At 43.6% G+C, this 19778-nt stretch overlaps 1 protein-coding gene across 7 annotated transcripts; it reads right to left on the reverse strand.

Moving 5' to 3' along the window:
* Window positions 1-651: 651 nt before the first annotated feature.
* On the reverse strand, window positions 652-18567 carry MOK (MOK protein kinase). 7 transcript variants are annotated; one of them, XR_014549055.1, is made up of 12 exons: window positions 18441-18567; window positions 14497-14611; window positions 13771-13860; window positions 12629-12699; window positions 7703-7781; window positions 6863-6911; window positions 5649-5827; window positions 4803-4904; window positions 3457-3630; window positions 2873-2980; window positions 1124-1327; window positions 652-1040 (listed from the first exon to the last, which is right to left on the reverse strand). XR_014549055.1 is itself a non-coding variant. In XM_083617656.1 (12 exons), exons 1-12 carry the CDS (start codon window positions 18484-18486, stop codon window positions 963-965), a joined length of 1299 nt encoding a protein of 432 aa, XP_083473782.1. In that variant the 5' UTR covers window positions 18487-18567; the 3' UTR covers window positions 652-962. The 7 variants fall into 7 exon arrangements, 5 of the variants coding, with proteins under 5 accessions (XP_083473782.1, XP_083473783.1, XP_083473786.1 ...); XR_014549056.1 differs by lacking the exon at window positions 18441-18567 and adding an exon at window positions 18201-18403; XM_083617656.1 differs by having other exon boundaries at window positions 2869-2980.
* Between the last annotated feature and the right edge of the window lie 1211 nt (window positions 18568-19778).

The following is a 19778-nucleotide window of genomic DNA, read 5'->3' on the forward strand; positions in this document are numbered from 1 at the left end:
ATGCTTTGGATGATGGTCATAAATTTATTTATACAATTAGTTGTACCAGTAATACACAAACTACTTTCCTTGTTAGAGAGAGGTTGTTATAGAAGTGGATTTCATTTCAAAAGGGTAGTATATAATAAACCTTGAGAGTACCATTTCAAAACCTGGTATTTTAATAAAACGGCATTTTTATTTTTCATTTAAACGGTCATTCTGAAAGCAACTTAAGAATCTTCTTGTTCCTGGCAGAGACAAGGCCCCTCTCCCACAAAATATACTTTCAGATATTATTGGCTCTTCTAGCACAAATGCACAATGTGTTCTTTGAAGTGAAATTGTATTGAGCATGTGACAAATCGCATTTTAACTGATAAAACTTGCCCATGCTGTTTAAGCTTCCGTGCTACAGGAATATGTTGGGAGAGCAACAGCAAGACTAACTTGATCTTACGAACGACGCATGCAGAGAAAATCTGCCCATTTACATAATTTGGAAAATAAACCTTTACACAAGATTGCACTCAAATCAGATGTAACATACTCCAGAAGACACTAAGTAGACTCGGGTTTTGAAACTACCAAACACCTTCCCCGCTGCTTCAATCTATATCTCCACAGTCACATTTACAAAAATACACAAATTCAGTTTCAACACACCTTAAATAAGAACTACTGTATCGTGTTTAATATAAAAGTAGTAACAATTCCATTCCTACCAGAGCAGCACAATTGGAACAAATGTACGACCCACTTAAGAGGAAATAAAATTGTACATCGGGAGCTTAAAAAAAAAAATGAGTCTGAGTTATGAAAACGGTGCTCACGTAGAAAGGCTCCTTTTCCTTTTTTTTTTAAAGTTAAGCACAAAAATAATAATATTGTAGCATCTTGCTGCAGCATTTGAGAAGATAAGGCACTATTGCTGTTAGTGTACCTTTCAAAAGTATTGGCGAGCACAAGGGATTCTTAGTCCATCAGTAACCACCTCTTCTTCCCAGAGCAGGCAAGTGGTAGTGTTTCACAGGAGATTTAAATTCCTTCTGTCTTTCAGACTGTTGGTGAGACAACACAAGTTAAAATGGGCTGTTAATTACTTGTCTAAAATTGTACAATCTGAGAAGCAAGGCAGAATTACCTTGCAGTGTGTCCCAAAATATGTTATGGGCTGCAACACTTGGACTTGCCCGTTGGTTGCTGGGAGAGGAAAAACTGACTGAAATGGAGGATTAGGGTAAGAAGTCAAGTTGGTTACTTCAGGAACAGCCAGTTTGGGCAACTCCACTGTATAGGGAAATCCACGACGTCCCAGTGGATTCTCCTGGGCTCTCCTAAGAAAGTTCTTTTAAAATAAAAATAAAAGTTCAATTTTTTAAAAAAATCAGTATGTTTTGTGTAGGCTAAATGTTAAGTGTTTTGATGACCTGTGTTGGTCTGGTTGACATTGTTGCTGTGGTGGTCTAACCATGTATACAGACTTACAACCAAAATGGTTCTTCCCAAGTAGTGCTGCTTGTTTTCTGTGATCGCACCTTCAGAAAGAAACACATAGATGGATGTACTTTAAAGGTATTCGGATTAGTGTAGGAGCAAACGTAGATAATGGTAACTACACCAATACTGGTATCCAAACACTACTGAAGAAAAGCTGGAGCATATTGGAAGGTGGATATTTACCAGGAAAATAGATTTTTTGCTGCTCTAATTTTGAGAGAACCAAGAATTTCAACTGTGCCACAAGCTGAGGCCTGATCAAACTTGCTCTGTTAGTAGCATGAGATTAATTTCTAATTTCTAAAACTACTCCCTAGAACAGCTATTGGAATACCTTCTAAATAAGACAAAACATTGGTTAGATCTGACATAGAATTTGATAAGGTGTTGGCAACTTAAACCTGGTGCCTTCAGAATTCTATGGTGGGAAGGAAGCTTAGTGTAGTGGTTTCAAAAGGTAAGATCTGTTGTTCATCGGGCACATTTCATCCTGCCCCCTCCCCTTGCACAAGTGATCCAATAGATCCTGGAAAAGCTTTGTTAGAATAAGTGACCCTCTTTACCCTGCTTGGATTTCAGTTTGGTCAGCACAGAATCTTGCTTGGGTGCTGGCAAATGGGATACTGATAGCTCAAGTGACAACTTGCATCTGGTTCAGCCAGATTCTTCCGATTTCATAGTTCTATAATTAATGTACAATTTGCAGGGATGATTTAATAAGCCTGGATGCATCAGCAGTCATGCTCACAGGAACATCTCGAGAAAAGATGTGTAAATAACCTGTTCCAGCATAATTACATGTGCATCTTCATAAGGTCACTAAAAGTTTTCTGAGCGCCAAATGCTATACTGTATGCTCCTCCAAGCTGTAAATCATAATATTCAGCACCCTGACATTAGCCTGGTAGTGACTGGCAACAAGAAATTCCATGCAGGCAGCTGAACAGGCTTGTAGAGAAGGGACAGAACATTTCCCCCATCCACTCCCAAACTAGAAACCAAACAGGCTGCCGGGAAGCCTCTCTGCAATTCCATATAAATGAAGCAGGTTCCTGCAAGAGGGACAGAGCCCTCTTTCCCCAGCCACCAACAAGCTAGTAAATATTTTTGCAGGCTAGTAGCTTTTGGGGGCTTATTTGCAAGGCTAGTATGCAGTATGTATGCAAAGCCTTCTCTAAAGCTACCTGTCTTGCTTAGATGGACATTGTTTGTTTAGACCAGAAATCCATACAGCCTTGGATCCTTTTGAGACAAAAATCCTAAAATACGTTTTGCCTATTGGACACTATTCATCATATCATCACATTTGACACAGGGTTGTTCTGCTGGCAATTTTAAAATGACATTACTTAATTAGGTTTATTACTTATTCATTGATTTAAAGATTACCTGCCTTTGATCCTCCTTTGAAATACGACGCAAGCTGAGAGTCTCCCTTTCTAATGGGTTTTCTGCTAATCTCATTCTTCTGCGTATGGTCAAAGCTTGTTTCTCTGCCAACCTGTTCAGCACAGAGCCAGACAAAATCTCACCTATGAAACTCAAAATTCATTTGTGTCAACTAGAGAGTCGAGCCAACATAGCACCTTCCGTTTTTCAGCCGTACTAAACAGTAATTTAAAATGCAGCTGTTAAGTACCCAAACCTAGTGAAGTAGGTCAAGATTTAAGCTTGGATGCTATAGGTGTAATTTAAGTCCTCTGGGTGATATCCAGTGTTGAATCGTGTTTGCACCAGTGGGACTTTCCCTTCCTCGCAGCCCCCCACCTGCCCCTGTGGTCTGCTTTAGTTAGCCAAGGGCCTCTCTGGAGCAGTTTGTGAGGATTAAGGCGGTTGTGAGAGGAAGGGAAGTCCTGTTCATGCACTGTTGCAATGGTGGACCTCACTCACTGATTTTAAGTCTGGGATTAAGAAGCTGGAGACACCAGCAACTCCACATTTATTGCTCAATTCAAGAGACACTGAAAGTTTACTTACCTTAATTCTCTGAAGTAAGGGTGCTGTAGGGCTTCATGGGCACAGATCCTCTCGTCAGGATCATATTGTATCATTGCATACATAAGAGTTAGGCTCTTGTTTGACAAGCTAGGCATAAATGGAGAGATTCCTGTCCCTTTTCTGATGGGAAAATCAAAGCTCATCACTCGTGACCTGCATTAATCCAGTGAAAGGAAACACATTCCTGTCAGGAGGCTATTAATGTCAGCCTTACTGGGGAGATGGGGCAGGGATGCCAAAGAGATAAAGCTGACGTAGAAAATCTTGAAGGCTAAATACACATTTTGCTCTTTGTCTGACCTTCGATTTGTCTACCCAGAAGCAGCAGGTTCACAGTTTGTTTGTGCTTTTGGCTCCAGCTCTGTCACTGGAAGCCTCAGCAGCTTAGAAGTGCCTTTTACCAATGGCAATTGCTTTGACTGATGCAGCCATTCCTGGACTAGGAAAACCTGGCCACAGCAGTTCACAAACTGAAGACTGGATCGCTGCAGTGCACCCTAGGTGGGGCTTCCCTCGCACTTGATCTAGAAGCTGAAGTTTGTGCAGAGTTGCTGCAGCACAATTACTGACAATAGTGAGACTTTGTCAGTGTATAACACCTATGGTCAGAGATCTGGCTACCGGGCCGTCTTCAGCGGTGCTTTGCAACCCATAGCCTACTTAACATATACATAGCATTGTTGAGTGTTCAAAGGACTTCTCATACATTAATGATTCACGTTATTCCCATGTTATAGAGGATGAAGTTGAGAAGACAGTAGCTTGCCTCAGGGCACTTGGCGAGGTCATGGCAGAGGTGACTTCCTGACTCAGCATCTTGGCCATTAAGTAAATAACAGGTATCAGGATCTTCCCGTGCTTGAGGAGGTACTCATTGATCACAGTTTAAAATACCACAATGCTGGAGTAGAAGCATGTGTGACTTGTGGCATAGGGGTGGGGAGTGGGATCTCTGGGGAGGCAAAGGGATAAATGCATGTCCCTCTGCTGGATCTGCTCTGTGCTTGGAGCCTGAAGCTGGTATATCTGTACCACTTAACACTCTGAAGCAGAGATCTAATTTGCTTTTGAATGGAAAAGTAGACAGCGAGCAATCTAATCAATTCACAAGATGACATGATTTGGAGTGTGACCTCAGCTCACAACCGATGAAGTAGCCTCAGGTTACACTGAATTGTTAGTCTACAGTGTTTTAGCTACGAACTAGCAAACAGCTTCCTTGACATGATGTGTGAGCATTCTCCTCTAAATTAAGACATTTATTTGTTCAGGTTCGATCACAGAGAAGATGCACTATTAAATCCCAGAATTCAAAATGTACTTACTGCTTGAACTTATTAAGAATCTTCTTGGGAGGAGTACCTACAATATCATGGATTTTTGATATTTGGTCCAGTTCATTAGATCCAGGAAAGAGTGGGTGGAAACTAGAAACAAGAAAAGGGGAATTGGTTGGCCAGTCTGGGAAATTAAACTGCCAGGGTTGAGGGTTTTCTCCTTGTGAGAAAAACTGTCCAGTCTTAAATTGTGGCACAGGTGTTGGTAGTATTTGCCCCCTGCGCCAACTATTGAGGAGATTACAGGTGGAATTCAGCACTGTGCTATTGCAAACATTCCATCTGTGCAAGCAATGCAGCTTGCAAGACAGAACAATCTTCTCTCCCTCCCCATGTGCTGTTCTGGGGTTTCTTCCATCCCTCTCAAATCCACCCCCACCCCAGTGAAGACTCAAGTATATGTTTACTAGCAAGGCCAAAGACTATATCTAAAACCCTCTCCACGCAAAAGCATGTGCTTTCCCACTGAGCTTTACCTGTTGTTGTCCAGCTTTTCACAGTATCTGAAATTGTTTCCGTGACACAACTGTGAACACTTCATGCCATCTACACAATCCTACCCTTATGTGAATTTCACTCTAAGACAAGGGCGGTGTGTCCCGTTCTGCCGCCCGAGGCAAAATGGGAAGGTGCTGCCCCACTGCCAATGCCTCCGTTACCTGGGTCGCGAAGTGGTGGCAGGAAGCCGCCACCGCTGCTTGTCTACTAATGACGGGGCAGACAGGGGTACCACCTCGTGGTGTTCCACTGCCCAAGGCGGCTGCCTCAGCCCACCTCATGGCTGGGCCGGCCCTGCTCTCAAGTCAAACCACCAATTCCTTTAAGATAATGTACCTTGCAATTTCATAGAACACACAGCCAGCACTCCACATGTCCATTTTATAACTGTAGTACCCATCTGTGAGAAGACATTCAGGTGCCCTGTACCAGCGCGTAGAGATGTACTCTGTATAAGGCTGCTTGGAGTGTATACTTCTGCAGGAACCAAAATCCCCGAGCTTCAGAAGATCCTGCTGCAGTTAAGATAGTTGTGGCATCTCAAATGAGAAGGCATTCATATAAAATCAATCATGTGTAAAGGTGCTTAATTTGAGAATTAAATCTGGCTATTACATTGCAATGAACTCTGGTCCATGGCTATTTTAGGCAGAGTGCTTATAGTCTTTGGAAATGGAGAGAAAATGTAACTGCAGGAGCACTTAACATGGTAACGGGGTGTAAAGGTAAAGGGACCCCTGACCATTAGGTCCAGTCGTGGCCGACTGTGGGGTTGCGGCACTCATCTCGCTTTATTGGCCGAGGGAGCCGGCGTACAGCTTCCGGGTCATGTGGCCAGCATGACTAAGCCACTTCTGGCGAACCAAAGCAGTGCACGGAAACGCCGTTTACTTCCCGCCAGAGTGGTACCTATTTCTCTACTTGCACTTTGACGTGCTTTTGAACTGCTAGGTTGGCAGGAGCAGGGACCGAGCAACGGGAGCTCACCCCGTCGCAGGGATTCAAACCACCGACCTTCTGATCGGCAAGTCCTAGGCTCAGTGGTTTAACCCACAGCGCCACCCGCGTCCCCATAACGGGGTGTACTTAACTGGGGGGGAAAAGCTTGAAACTTTGGTCACAAGAAGACTTACCAGGTTATAGAATATTACTTACTCCACTTCATCAGTAGTGTTTGGGAAAGGCTAGGGACAATACTGCCACTTATCTAAACTGGGCACCTGTAGTTCCACATCCAAAACTAACAATGCACTTTTCTCTTAGGTACAAATGCACTTCCAAATTGCAGTCTTAGCATAATGAATACAGAGTTTCAACATATTTATCGCTTGTGCTACGGCTGTGTTTCCCAAACCTACAACAAACCTCTTTTGAGTTTAGTCTTACTGGTGTGCCCCTTCTCAAGCAAATATAAATTGGGGGTATTTTTAATAATACTATTTTATTTATGATAAAATAATAAATTCTGCCTTGTACTCTTTGAAACTCTTTCACGTACCTGGAGGGGGGTGGAACACATTTTGAGAAACACTGCACTAAAGACTGCTTACCTTTATTAATATGTTTTCTGGTTTTACATCTCTGTGAAATAACCCATTCCTGCAAGAGAATTATGCAGGGCAAGTAAGTATTTATATACCAAGAATGGCGTACAGAAAAGTCCCCTGTGCATTGGGGTTTTCCTGCTCCCCACTGTCCCATTCCCAGTCCACCTTATGAACACTCCTGAAAACCATCCCTGGGCTGGAGATTGGGGGATGCTCCAGAGAAGAATTTGCAGAGTGAGAGGCTGCAGCTGGAATAGATACATCAAGGCCAAACTGCATGGATGTTACATGCAGAGCCTGCTGCTAGTGGCTTACTGGTTTTTTTCTGTGCATAGTGTTTTTAAACTGTGATTTAAGGTTGTTTTAATGTGATTTTATGAAGACTGTAAGCTACCTGGGCTCCTATGGAAGGAAGGACAGATATTATATATATATATTATCAAGATAGGGGGATTAACTTGATTCCTTTTTTTTTTTGGAGAAAACTAGAATGGGCTCCCAATCCACATTGGAGCCCTATACCATTTCCCCCCTACTGAAAATCATTCTCTTATGGCTGTTATTAGCCCCAGCAAATGCTGTATATTGCCATCAGTAGTCTACTTTTTGGAGGCAAGCAGATGAGCAATTTTCATCAGTGTGAAGTCAGAATAAATGCACATTCTGGATAGGGCCCCCAAGGCTGCTTTTCCTCCAAAATAAAAGCAGCCCCACGACTAATATCGTATGTACTTTGACCCTCACAGCAGTACCTTCGGGGTATTCACTGGACTCTCCAGATCCCGGCTCAATGATATAGCCAAATACTACATTTGCAAAAATAAATACAAATGGCTGCCTTACCTGTGCATGTGATCAAGAGACTTGCATAACTGGTACATATAATTCATTATTTTTCCTTCAGGCAATGGTTTTTTCCTCCCTAGAGGAAACAGTCAAATGAACGTGGTACAGTTTTATACAAAGTTCACTTTATGATGGAGAGCTTGCAGTCACTTCTGCCAGTTAAGTGAATTTTAAATACAGATGTGAGATGGTTTGCCTATGAACCATGGTAGAGTGTTTGTTTTCTTTTTACATTTTCCATAGTGGTGAGGAAGAACACACTGGGCTGGTTTAATCTGTTTCTAATATACTGTTGATTTTAAAAAAAATGTTTTAAATAGTTGTTTTTAACTGTATTCTCTTTGTAAACCACTTTGAGGGTTTTTGTTTACAATCAAGTAGAATATAATTTTTATTAAAATGCATTCATTCATTTAACGAGGCTACCATTAAGAGTTCAGCAGTCATCTATCCCCCTCCCTAGAGCAAATTATCCTGCTCAGCCTGAACCACTGTTAAAAGAAACACAGGCACTCACCTAACCACAGTTAACACATGCCAGAGTTCTGGATAACTGTAGACAGAGTCAACGCTGACTCTTCTCTTAATAGTGGTCAACATGATATGAAGGTTTGCTCCCCATAAATGTGGGCGAGGAGGAAGTGTTGATTCCTAAACTGGCTTTCCAATCTCTGCTGAAAGGGCAGCCACTGTTGGGAATACCTAGGCCCATTCTGAACAGTGTAAAGTACATGCCTTAGATGTTTACTTGCCCTCCAGGAACGGAAGAGCAAACTTCCATGCCTAGAGGGAACCTACTATCGGATACTCCCTTATATGGTGAGCTCAACCACATGATACGGTTGGTGCATAGTAAACCTGACAGGAGATATATCAATCTAACCAAAGCATCTGAACTTTGGGAAATGCGGAGCAGAATGCCCTACTCCAAGATGGTGAAACTGTGGCCCCTCAGAAGTTGTTGGCTTCCCAGATCCCATGGAACCTAGCCAGCATGGCCAGTGGTCATGGATGATGGGAGCTGAACAGCTAGAAGGCCACAGGTTCCTTTCCTACACAATAGGCAGTAGTAGCCTCATCACATAACCACACCTGCCCTGATATGGCACACAGACTGGCTCTTCCAAAGACTGCTTTCAGTATTACAGAGGATAGATATAACAGGACACCAAGGGTGTTTGTATGCTGGCAGTAGGATGTAATGCATGAGAAGGAAAAGCTTTGTCAAGGCCCCAAAGTATCACAAATATGCGTATTTTTTTATCTTCCTGCTCAAACTGCTACATTGCTTCATTTCAGGTAGTATTGGCATACTTGAAGCAACCATGACTAATTTACTCACTGCATTTTCAGCATGAACTTTTACTTCTCAAGTTATTGCTTCAATAAGCTACAGCTGTTTGGGATGATAAGGGTGAACGAATGCTCCTGACTGACCAATGTACAGTGCTACCTCGGATTACAGATACTTCAGGTTACAGATGCTTCAGGTTACAGACTCCGCTAACCCAGAAATAGTACCTCGGGTTAAGAACTTTGCTTCAGGATGAGAAAAGAAATCGTGCAGCGGCAGCAGCGGGAGGCCCCATTAGCTAAAGTGGTGCTTCAAGTTAAGAACAGTTTCAGGTTAAGAACGGACCTCCAGAACGAATTAAGTACGTAACCAGAGGTACCACTTTATTCAATTTGGGATGGGGGGGGGGGAGAGGTAACATTGGTCATACTTGGATCCAGATTAAGATAGTCATGCTTTAGTCTTGCTGTAATCAGTGGGATTAAAAGTATGACTAATTTAGCCTGGATTCAACCTACAATGTAGTAACCTGACTCCTAAGACACTTCACCCTCAACTATTTAAATACAAAATACCTTTATACTTAGCCACCAAATGAGCCATAAGTTCATGAAGAAGCTGAACAGCCAGACATCTGGATTTTATATATATTGTCCCATAGATCTCCTGTCATAATACTGTGTCTCTTTTCACAGACATTTTCAGAATATTCATCATGGAAACTCAGTCACATTTTCATAAGCCTTAATTGCTTATTTTAATGCATTCTAGATGACAGAATCAATCGGCTTTCTAACTCACAGTTATTGCTATGCAACTATCGCCATTAGAAAACTATTTCCATTCTAGTTGTTGCTTCTGTGTATTGTATTAGCAACTTATTATTTTTCCTTAGCTAATTTAATAAGTGAATGCAGTAGATTATTCCAGTCCTTACAATCTCACCCGAAGAAATGATACTAAAACCCCAGCAACTGTGGGGCCTCATATTCTGCAGTTTGTTCACATTTAAGATCAAATAATGATTTAAGATTGAACCCCCAGTATCTATGTCACTCCTTTCGAAAGAATTATCAAATGGAAAGGGCCTCAGCCATCACCTTGCCATGCTAAGTGCCAACTCATACATACCATATTTTTTGCTCTATAAGACTCACTTTTTTCCTCCTAAAAAGTAAAGGGAAATGTGTGTGCGTTTTATGGAGCGAATGCAGGCTGCGCAGCTATCCCAGAAGCCAGAACAGCAAGAGGGATTGCTGCTTTCATTGCGCAGCGATCCCTCTTGCTGTTCTGGCTTCTGAGATTCAGAATTTTTTTTTTCTTGTTTTCCTCCTCCAAAAACTAGGTGCGTCTTGTGGTCTGGTGCGTCTTATAGAGCAAAAAATATGGTACATTATTTTACTCTGCATCTACAAACAGAATATGGATTCACATCAGCTTGTACTAGTGTGAGCTGACTCTCCTGGAAAGCATCGCATCTGAGGTGACCTCAGGAGCAATGAAAGCATCCATCTATGAAGGCCCACTCAGACAAGTGAGTCACCACTAGGTGTTGTAGTCACTAGCTGCTGAACATGTATGAGTGCACTGTCCCTCAGAAGATTCATCGCTGAAGGAAATGGAACTGCAACTAAAGAAAGCAAGCCACATTTTCTTTATGTATGATACATATACCAAATGCCCTGAAGGACCAATGGGTTGATTAAACAGAGGCAAGGGGGAAAGTCTATTTTTGCAGATTCTCTCTTCTGGAGAAAAAAATTAAGGTTGGAGGAGGGAGGGGTAACTGGTGAAATTTATCTCCTGCGTTCTGTTGGGAGGGGCCTCTGCTAGATCAAAAGCCCTTCCACAAGCAGGAGGACATTGGCTGCCACCCAATGAGTCCTTATAAATATCAATACAATCAATGAAAGCCTTTCCCTGTAGCAACTCAAGGACAAAATTATTATAAAGGCACTGAACTGAAGAAACTTGATTACCACCCTTAGAAAGTGGCTTGCATAGAGAAGCATGATTTTTAGTTTAGAAAGCTTCTTCTGTCATCATTCTGCAATTTTTTGCATTTGTATGTGCGGCCACATTCAATACTAGCTAAGACAATCGTGAATACTTGTCTTGAATTCTGAAAGTTCTGAGTTCCTAAGACTCTTTAGATAAACATAGAGTTAGCCTAAAAAAGGAAGATGGTGGAGCTGGAACTTTTAAGATTCATTGCATTAAAATTACTTGCGGCTCATGGTACCAGACTTGTCCAGCCTTTCATTTTTCATCAACATACAACCAGCATTTGAAGCATACACTATGCCATTCCCTCCAATACTCAGCTATATTTTACTGCCGGGGGGCAACAACCACAGGCCAAGATCCAAACAGTGCTCAGACTTGAAAGTGATTCCACTTGTGGTGAAAAGGATTGCTGCTGGAAAGGAAAGTCAGTAACTGCTATCTACCCTTGCTCTGCAGGGACCCTCAGCCAGTGGCATTGCAAGGGGGGGGGCGTTCGCACTGGGTGCCATGTGTGGGGGGTGACAAGAAGGCACCTCACGGGGTGCTCACCCTGCTGCCCCCGGGCGCGGTGGCGCAAGCAGCCATTGCGCTGCAGCAGCCGCATGTGGAGGATCCTCTGTTCACGGCTGCAGCTGCAAGCAGAGAATCCCACCGCCGGCCGTACAACATTCAGGAGGCGCCACCGGCAAACCACTACGTACAACGCATGCACAGTGTCGCACCCATGTGCTGTACATAGTGACGCCGCACATGCGCCCTATGTAGTGACACCATGCATGTGTCGTACATAGTGGTGCAAAGCGTGTGCAGCCGGCGGTTTCCCCTGCCCCGGGTGTCGGTTAGCCTTTGTTCGTCCCTGCCCCCAGCCACCAGTAATAACTTTTGAGGTGTGCAAGAAAGCAGGTGAGTGCAAACTCCTGTTCTCACACACATGCACATGGCCAAGAATGACAAAGGAATGGCAAGAAAAGATAGGGGACTTAATCTCTCAACAGCACTGAAACATGATCGTGGCTTTCTAATCTCAGCCAATCAGTTGTTTTGAATTGTAAATATATATATTTGTGATGTGTGAGCTGTTATAGCAGGACTCTTAATTACAGAGCAGAGATGACACAATTATTAGCTGCTGTTCCCTTTCTACACAGTCTTCCCACCTGCACCTGTTTCCTCCTTTCCAGCACCGTCAAGCAGGTGTTTCCCTTCGGTATCTGTAATTATATGGAAATGTCATCTCCACATTTCAAAATCTCTCTCTGCCTTCACCTACTGGGAAGAAGACCATGGGCGGTAAACAGCTGAATTGCACAAAGAGAATGACTTCAGCTTGGGCATCAGGACTGGCCAACTAGAGAAATCTTGTGGTCCTTCAGATGTTGTTGGACAACAACTCCCTGACAACTGGTCCTCCAGATGTTGCTAGAGAAAAACACCCTGACAATTGGCTATGCTGGCTGAGACTGATGGGAGTTGGAGTTCAACAACATTTAGCGTGTCACAGGTTCTCCACCTGCCCTACTTTATTCTTTTGGTCAGTCATACTGTACAAATAGTTGGGTTTCTGCATAAATAAATAAAGATAATCTCTGCAAAGGACTTTCTCATTGGTATGATCTACATACCTTTGATCAGTTCATAAATGTTCATGTCCATGAGTTCACATATCAATGCCACAGCACCGGCTTTCTTGTCACTGAAGGGGGAAAAAGAGTGATCTTACTTAACTACATAGAAGAAAGGATAAAACTACTTATGAAATCCTTTGGTGGATAGGAGGTGTTCTCATATGTAAAAAGGCTAGAACTCTAGCAAAAGTTCTGAACTTATGTGGAGACAAAAGTCACTTTATTCAGTAGAATACAACAGTATGAAAAACGTTTTGTTATCATCCACTGACCACCTGCAGTCTTTTATTGGGCAGGTGGCATAAGACAGCCCACCTTACAATACGGGCATCTCCCCATTTACACAGGGGTTGCATTCTGAGGCACTTTGTGTTTAAGTGAAATCACGTATATTGGGAACACCATTGAAAAAGCCTGAAAGCACCCTCCAAACCTCCTTGCTCAAGTTCCAACTCTCGACAGGCCTCAAAGTTCGGGGCAAAGGCTCCTGGGATTGCACTCGCAAAGGCTTGTGGGATTGCTAGACACTGTTTTCATGCAATTTCTGCCGTTTTTTGCTCTCTTTTAGGGCTGTTTTTGCCCCTTTTCATGCCACTTCCAGGTTCATGGCAATGTGTGCGCGCATGGTCACACGTGCCTTCAATGCATGTAAATTGGGAGTTGCCTGTACGTGTAATTCTCCTTAATAGTGTCATTACTTGAGTCCTTCGTTGTACTTTTCTTGTACCGTTCATGCTGCCATCATCTACACTACCAGAGAACACAGATAAAGATGGAATAAAAGCAAGTTGTTCCTTAAAACTTGTACATGTAGAGTCTCGGTGTTCATGCTACCAGTGGCTCAATGGCCTTACTTAGATATATTACTCAGCCATTCAAGTGCAAGTGATTGGTAGCCCCAGTAGGCTCACTTCCCAACGCAAGGGTATTTGCTGCCCTCCTGGGAGCAGGGGTGTAGGAAAAGGCAGAATCTCATTCATTATGCCACAGGAAAATAGAGGAGCTGTTGCCTCAAACAACTGTAACCAGATTAAAACTGGTCTGGCAAATGAAATTGTGATTCACCACCTCCGCATCATCTTAGGGAAGAATACTCAGGGTATAGAAAGGGAAGGTGAAAGAAAGCATGCAGCACTTACAATATCACTTCATGCAACGTGAGGATATTTGGATGTGGATTCAGTCGCCTTAGTGCTTGTATCTCTCTCATACTGTTCACGTGGTCGATACTTCAGTATATAAAAAAGGGAAAAGATTAGGCTACCATGTTAAGGTCGCTTTTGTTTGTTAAAATTACAGAAGAGTAAACACTTCATCCCCCCTCCTCTTTATTGTTGCTCGGTCCAGTCTGTGAATTGGGCCACACATAATCTCAAGAGATGCGTGAGACACATGCTTGGATGAGTGAATTAGAGCATTTCATGGTTTTCTCTTCCAGTAGCAGAAGAGTGTTATTTATTTATTTTATTTATGTATTACATTAATAGCAGAGGCATCTCATGGCGTTCCCCAAGGTTATGAAAGTGGCTTATAAGACAGCATGTAAACTACTTCTGTAAGAGATCACAAAGAAGCCTCTATCTCTGGTCACCAGCTCCCACACCTCTGATGGTTGTGGGATCCAGAGAAGGGCTACGTACTATGTTTAATGCTCGGGACAAAAGAGACAAATTTGGATATGTCAGCCAAGTCCATTATTGAGAAATGTAGTGGTTGTAAGGTTAGTTGTCCTCTTTGAAGGCACTCTTTTTCTGTATAACAGTTATAAATATTCAGAATCAATTTTTAAATCAAACTTTGATCATCTTAATTTCAATATTTCAACATTTAAGTAAAAAGAAAATTCAAAAAGCAGCTGCACCTACCTTTCAAAATGCTGTTTCATTTGTTTACATGCATAATATTGTCCATCTTTGAAATTTTGTACCTTCAGAACATCAGAAAATGTTCCCTCGCCAATCTTACCAATCGTTTTATATTCTAAAAAGGTCAAAATTTTAAAAGAAAACTAGGTTTTAGTATCAATAGCAAGCTTAATATCCTCAAGATTGCTTTAAATTCTGCTTCATTGGACAACTTTACAGTTATAGCTTACTTATTTATTCAACCAACTCTCCTATCATTACTGTATCTATCAAAAACTAAGGCTTGCATCCCTCTACACTGTATAAGGATTATGGAAATACAGCTCTTATTTATGGACAGCTCCACCTTGCTTATGATTGCATTTACTGTAATAACTCGAAGCTTTTCTTTGCTTAACTGCCTATCAGATGCTTCTTCAGCAAAGTGTGGAATAGTCATTTTACTCCCATGGTCATTTATGAGATAAAATGTTAATCAAATTAGTGTCAATTTAGTTTTCAGAGATTTGAGTTTGCTGTGTAAGAGTATCAGAAATGAGCAACAGGCATTTTAAAGCTTGACCACTATGGCGTTTAAATTCATGCCTATCTAGCCTTTAAGTTGGACTGTTTTGATTCTTAGAATCAAATAATCATTTTTATTATTATTTATTAAATTTCTATACTGTCCTATACCCAGAGGTATATTGTTGGAATCCTTTAGTGAAATGTAGCACATGTAAGCTGGGATCACAGCTGTAGCTACATCTATAATCTCCTAATGCTCTGCTATGTAATTCAGAGCGTTTTACTCATTGTGTGACATTGCCACTCACACAGGGATAGCTGCCCATGGATATGGCTTTTGGCCCCCAATATAGACAGCATCCCTCTTGCTATCATATTGATAACTCTGGTGTTAAGTATCTGCAGACTGAGTCAATTCTAACTTTTTAATTGTCTTCTGTAGATACCTCTGTCCTCTCTAATTTGGTTTAGTCGTCTCCCATACATATCACCTCTACAACAACTGCTTCTAAAAGCCTCTACTGGCTAACTTCTCATGACAATTAACTTCTTCAGACTGCAGCTAGCTGTAAAGAAAAAGTAGTTCTTTCAGGGAGGGATGCGGGGTGCTCAAATTGCTCTGCAGTTGGAAAAGCAGATGCAGGTGTCTGCAACTCAAGAAGTGCATTGGCTCATAACTGTACACCATTGATAGCTTTGGAAACATGTGTTTAAAACAATTGGTTAAAGCAAATAACCCCACTTTTAAAACTTTAGATTCGTTGAAGATTATGGAGTCTGAACATGTAGACAATGAATTGTGCTCTAGCATCTAAACAGGTATGGGGTCTTCCACATATTCTTGAGTAAAAAACTCATCATCCTTAACTACTGGCCATGCTAGTTGGGGCTGATGGGAGCTAGAATTCATTGACATCTGGAAGGACACAGCTTGTCTATCCTCACCTACCCTTCTTTTAAATGAAGTGTGACTATCAGAGCCACATATCTAATAATGGCAAAGCACCTGGAATCTGGGCCTGTCCCCAGTTCAAACAGTAGAACACAGACTACAAAGAGTGAAGTACATACCAGTCATGGTAAGAATTGGTTGGGTACCCTACCCCACCCCTATTAAAGATCTCTTTTTACAATATATATCACTGCTTGATAATAAATCAAACCATTGCTGTTACCACCTTAGGTATGTTTACTTGACAACTCTATATAGTAACAAAAGGCAGGGTGGGGAAACTGTAGCCCTCCAAATAATGGTGGTCTGCAACAGGTGTGGGGAACCTTTGACCCACCAGATATTGCTGAACTACAACTTGCATCAGCCCATGGGTGATGTCCAGGGACGATGGGAGTCGTGGTTCAGCAACCTCTGGCGGGACGAAAGTTCCCCACACATGGCTATGTTGGCTGGGGATAACTGGAGTTGGAATTCAACGCCATCTGGAGGGTCAAAGGTTTCCCACTCCTGAAGGAAGGCTTGTGCTTGATACATACATGAAAGGAAAACCCATTAAATTGTGTTTTGAGTAAGCATTATCAGATCAGGGGCTAGGAAGAGTTTTAAGGCTGGACTGCAATCTGAAACATTTATCATGGCATAAGCTTTTGTAGATCATGTCATATAATACTCCAGATGTATAAAGCAGGCTGAAAATATGATAGGTGTTCATATACACCTGAATTGAAGCACACATCCTAATTCAGGCATCCCCAAACTCTGCCCTCCAGCTGTTTTCGGACTACAACTCCCATCATCCCTAGCTAACAGGACCAGTGGTCAGGGATGATGGGAGTTGTAGTCCCCAAACAGCTGGAGGGCAGAGTTTGGGGATGCCTGTCCTAATTATTGAACATGAAATTAGAATAGGATACATACAACAAAGCAGAAGAAACACCACCTTCAATCTCTGTTCAAAGCCTGAAAAATGATGTACCTAGCCCAGGCTTCCTAAACCTCTGCCCTCCAGATGTCTTGAGACTACAATCATGCGAGTTGTAGGCCAAAACATCTGGAGGGCTGAAGTTGAGGAAGTCTGTCCTAGCCCAAGGTCACTCAGTGAGCTGCATGGCTGGCCCAGAGGGGATTTGAATTCTTTTATCTCCCAGGTGGTTGACACTCTAACGCAGAGTTTTCCAAACTGTGTGTCACAACACATTAGTGTGCCAGCGTGTTGCATGAACACTCCCCGCACTCCTCCTGCAACTAGAAAGGGGTTAGTTTAACCTCCGGTTTGCTAGTAAAAGGTTACCAGATGTCCTCGTTTCCCGGGGACAGTCCTGGATTTACAAACCAGTCCCCATACAAAATCCATTGAAGTTGAAAAGTGTCCCTGGATTCATTGAAAAAAATCTGGTAACCTTAAGTAAAACTGAATTACTGCGTCACAAAATGATGCATGTCTAAAAAGTGTGTCACCAACATGAAAAATTTGGAAAACTCTGCTCTAACCGCTATTATTGTTGGCACTCTACTGCCTCTAGAGACCATTGAGTGCGCCTCTGAGGGCGAAGTCAAACCACTGCATTAACAGCACCAAAGTGACCTCCCTGGGGTACAAGCCTGGGCAGCGTTTGTGGAGTTCCAGGGCTGCCTAGTCGATGACACCCCCCCCCCCCGCTTGGCCTCGCTGATATGATCCAAAGGAAAGCAGAGCAATATGTTGGGCACCAGCTTGGCTGCAGCAGTTGCCGGATGGACTGGAGTTCTCCTTCTCCAAACGGGCTACCTTCCCAGGTTGGCGAGCCCCATCTGCCCCTCGCTTCCCTCTACAGCACACGCAGAAACCACTATACCACACTGTTACAAACACCTCTTCCCCTTCCCGACGGGCTTCCCCTCCCCACCCCACCCCCACTAAGCGGGATATCGAATCAGACACCTCTCGCTATAAGAATTTAGCATCTCTGTTTAACTAGCCGGCTGCCAGAAGATATACGCCTCAGCAGCCACCGGTCGCATCCTTCCAGGACCTGGATCAAACTTCTCCGACGCGATGTTGTAGATCATATACATTACACACGTGTACACACATACACACGTACACACATATATATTCCTTTAACCCCTCCTCCCCCGCCTCCTCGCGATCCGCCTTGAAAAGCGAGCTGCACCGGCTCCTCTCCTCTCTCCCCCTCCCCCTCCCAATTCCCCTCAGGGAGACTCGCCGCTGCCGCCGCCCCCAGCGAGGCCGCCCCCTTACTGTTCATCCTCCGCTCGCTTTCCCCGCGCGTGCCCTCCGGTGGGGAGCGGGGTGTGGGGCGGCGAGGGTCCTCTCTGAAGCGCCAGGGCCCCCCGCCCTCCGCTCCCCGCGCCGAGAACTTGTCAGCGCGCCATGTTGTATCCCCGTCACCCTGGCAACCCCAGAGCGTCAAGCTCCCTCAACCCGGGGGCGCGACCGTGTCAGCCCCGCCCTCGGAGCGGCGCAAGCGCAGTTGCTAACCTCCGCCCTCTCCTATTGACTGCGGCAGCCGCAGGGCGGGCTTCATGGCGGCGGCGGGGCCTCCGAGGGGCGCATGCGCACACCGCGGCGCCTCTCCTTTCTGCGCGCATCCTCAGTCGCCTCGCCCTATGAAACCCCACCCACCCCCGCCCCTCGGGCGAGCCTTGCACATGCGCAGTCACGGAAGAGCCTAGAACCTTAGCCGAGTCGGAAGGGGTGCCCCAAAGGTCATCTAGTCCAACCCCGCTCGGCAATGCGGGAATCACACTCCATGACAGATGCAACCTCTGCTTTAGAATGATCAAATGAAGGAGAGTAAGCTTATCTGGGAGTAAGTCGCCGTCGAACTTCCCTGTAAGCATGCTTAAGTTTGAACTGTAAGGGGCAGCAGGTAGAATTACTCAAGGAGCTATACATGCGGGCAAGTTCCATTGCACTCAGCGAGGCTTACTTCCGAGTAAGCATCTCCTGCTCCATGAAGACACATCTTGAACATAGTTAAGCAAAATATTGTTGTTTTGAAAAGGAGCTATGTTACCAAAACCAACCACTGCCCACTGTCAGAATTACAAAGTAATTATTTTGGAGTGGGAGTTGACGTGACAGGCATTCAAAAGGAAAGAAATAACATGCTGGTTGAGTCGCTCTTGCAAAAGTCGCCACTTCCAGTACAGAATTGGGATTGCAGGGGTGTCACTTGCCTGTGAATAACTGCAGCTCGAATACTGTGTCCCAGTTCGCTAGATATCTCCGCAACTGCTCCGCGTAATAAGACAGCATAGGATCTGAATAACAGATTTTGAAAATCCAGAATTGGAAGGTGTATCCAGCTCTGAAAATCTACCAGCTGTTACATCGTTTGCTCATAACCCTTTTCTCTAGCTGTTAAAAAAGGCAAAGCATAGTGTTGACTCGTGTAGTCGATGCTCTGTATGTAATAAATAGCCATTAGACAGTCATTAAACGGAGCAGCCCTTTTTCATAACCGCAGCTACAATTTTTCTCACACTCTCAAATGGATCACTTTTGAACAGCATGCAGATCTGCTTCGTTTTACAGTGAAACACACATTTGTGATTCAAAGAAACGACATGCAACTCTAGATGCACAGCCATTAATAGTGTATACGAATTCCAATCTTCAAAGTTGAGTCACCGAGTAGCAGAAAGAAAGCCAAGGCAAAACGTTCTCCCAGTGGCCGGTTAGCTCAGTTGGTTAGAGCGTGGTGCTAATAACGCCAAGGTCGCGGGTTCGATCCCCGTACGGGCCACAAGGAAGCCTTTTGCTTTTCAATAAAATGTTCGTCCGCCACAAAGCAAAACAAACAAATACTCCGTT

Source organism: Podarcis filfolensis, assembly GCF_964270895.1.
Source record: "Podarcis filfolensis genome assembly, chromosome: 1".
Classification (NCBI taxonomy): Eukaryota; Metazoa; Chordata; class Lepidosauria; order Squamata; family Lacertidae; genus Podarcis; species Podarcis filfolensis.

What these genes read in the sequence shown, in the direction of transcription:
- MOK (XM_083617656.1), bottom strand. Translation starts at nt 18,486, where the DNA reads ATGAAGCCCGCCCTGCGGCTGCCGCAGTCAATAGGAGAGGGCGGAG. An exon ending in TCTCTTGATCACATGCACAG is followed by an intron (nt 6,912 to 7,702) that starts GTAAGGCAGCCA and finishes ATTCTCTTGCAG; the next exon opens with GAATGGGTTATTTCACAGAG. An exon ending in CCTTACTTCAGAGAATTAAG is followed by an intron (nt 2,981 to 3,456) that starts GTAAGTAAACTT and finishes TGTGCTGAACAG; the next exon opens with GTTGGCAGAGAAACAAGCTT.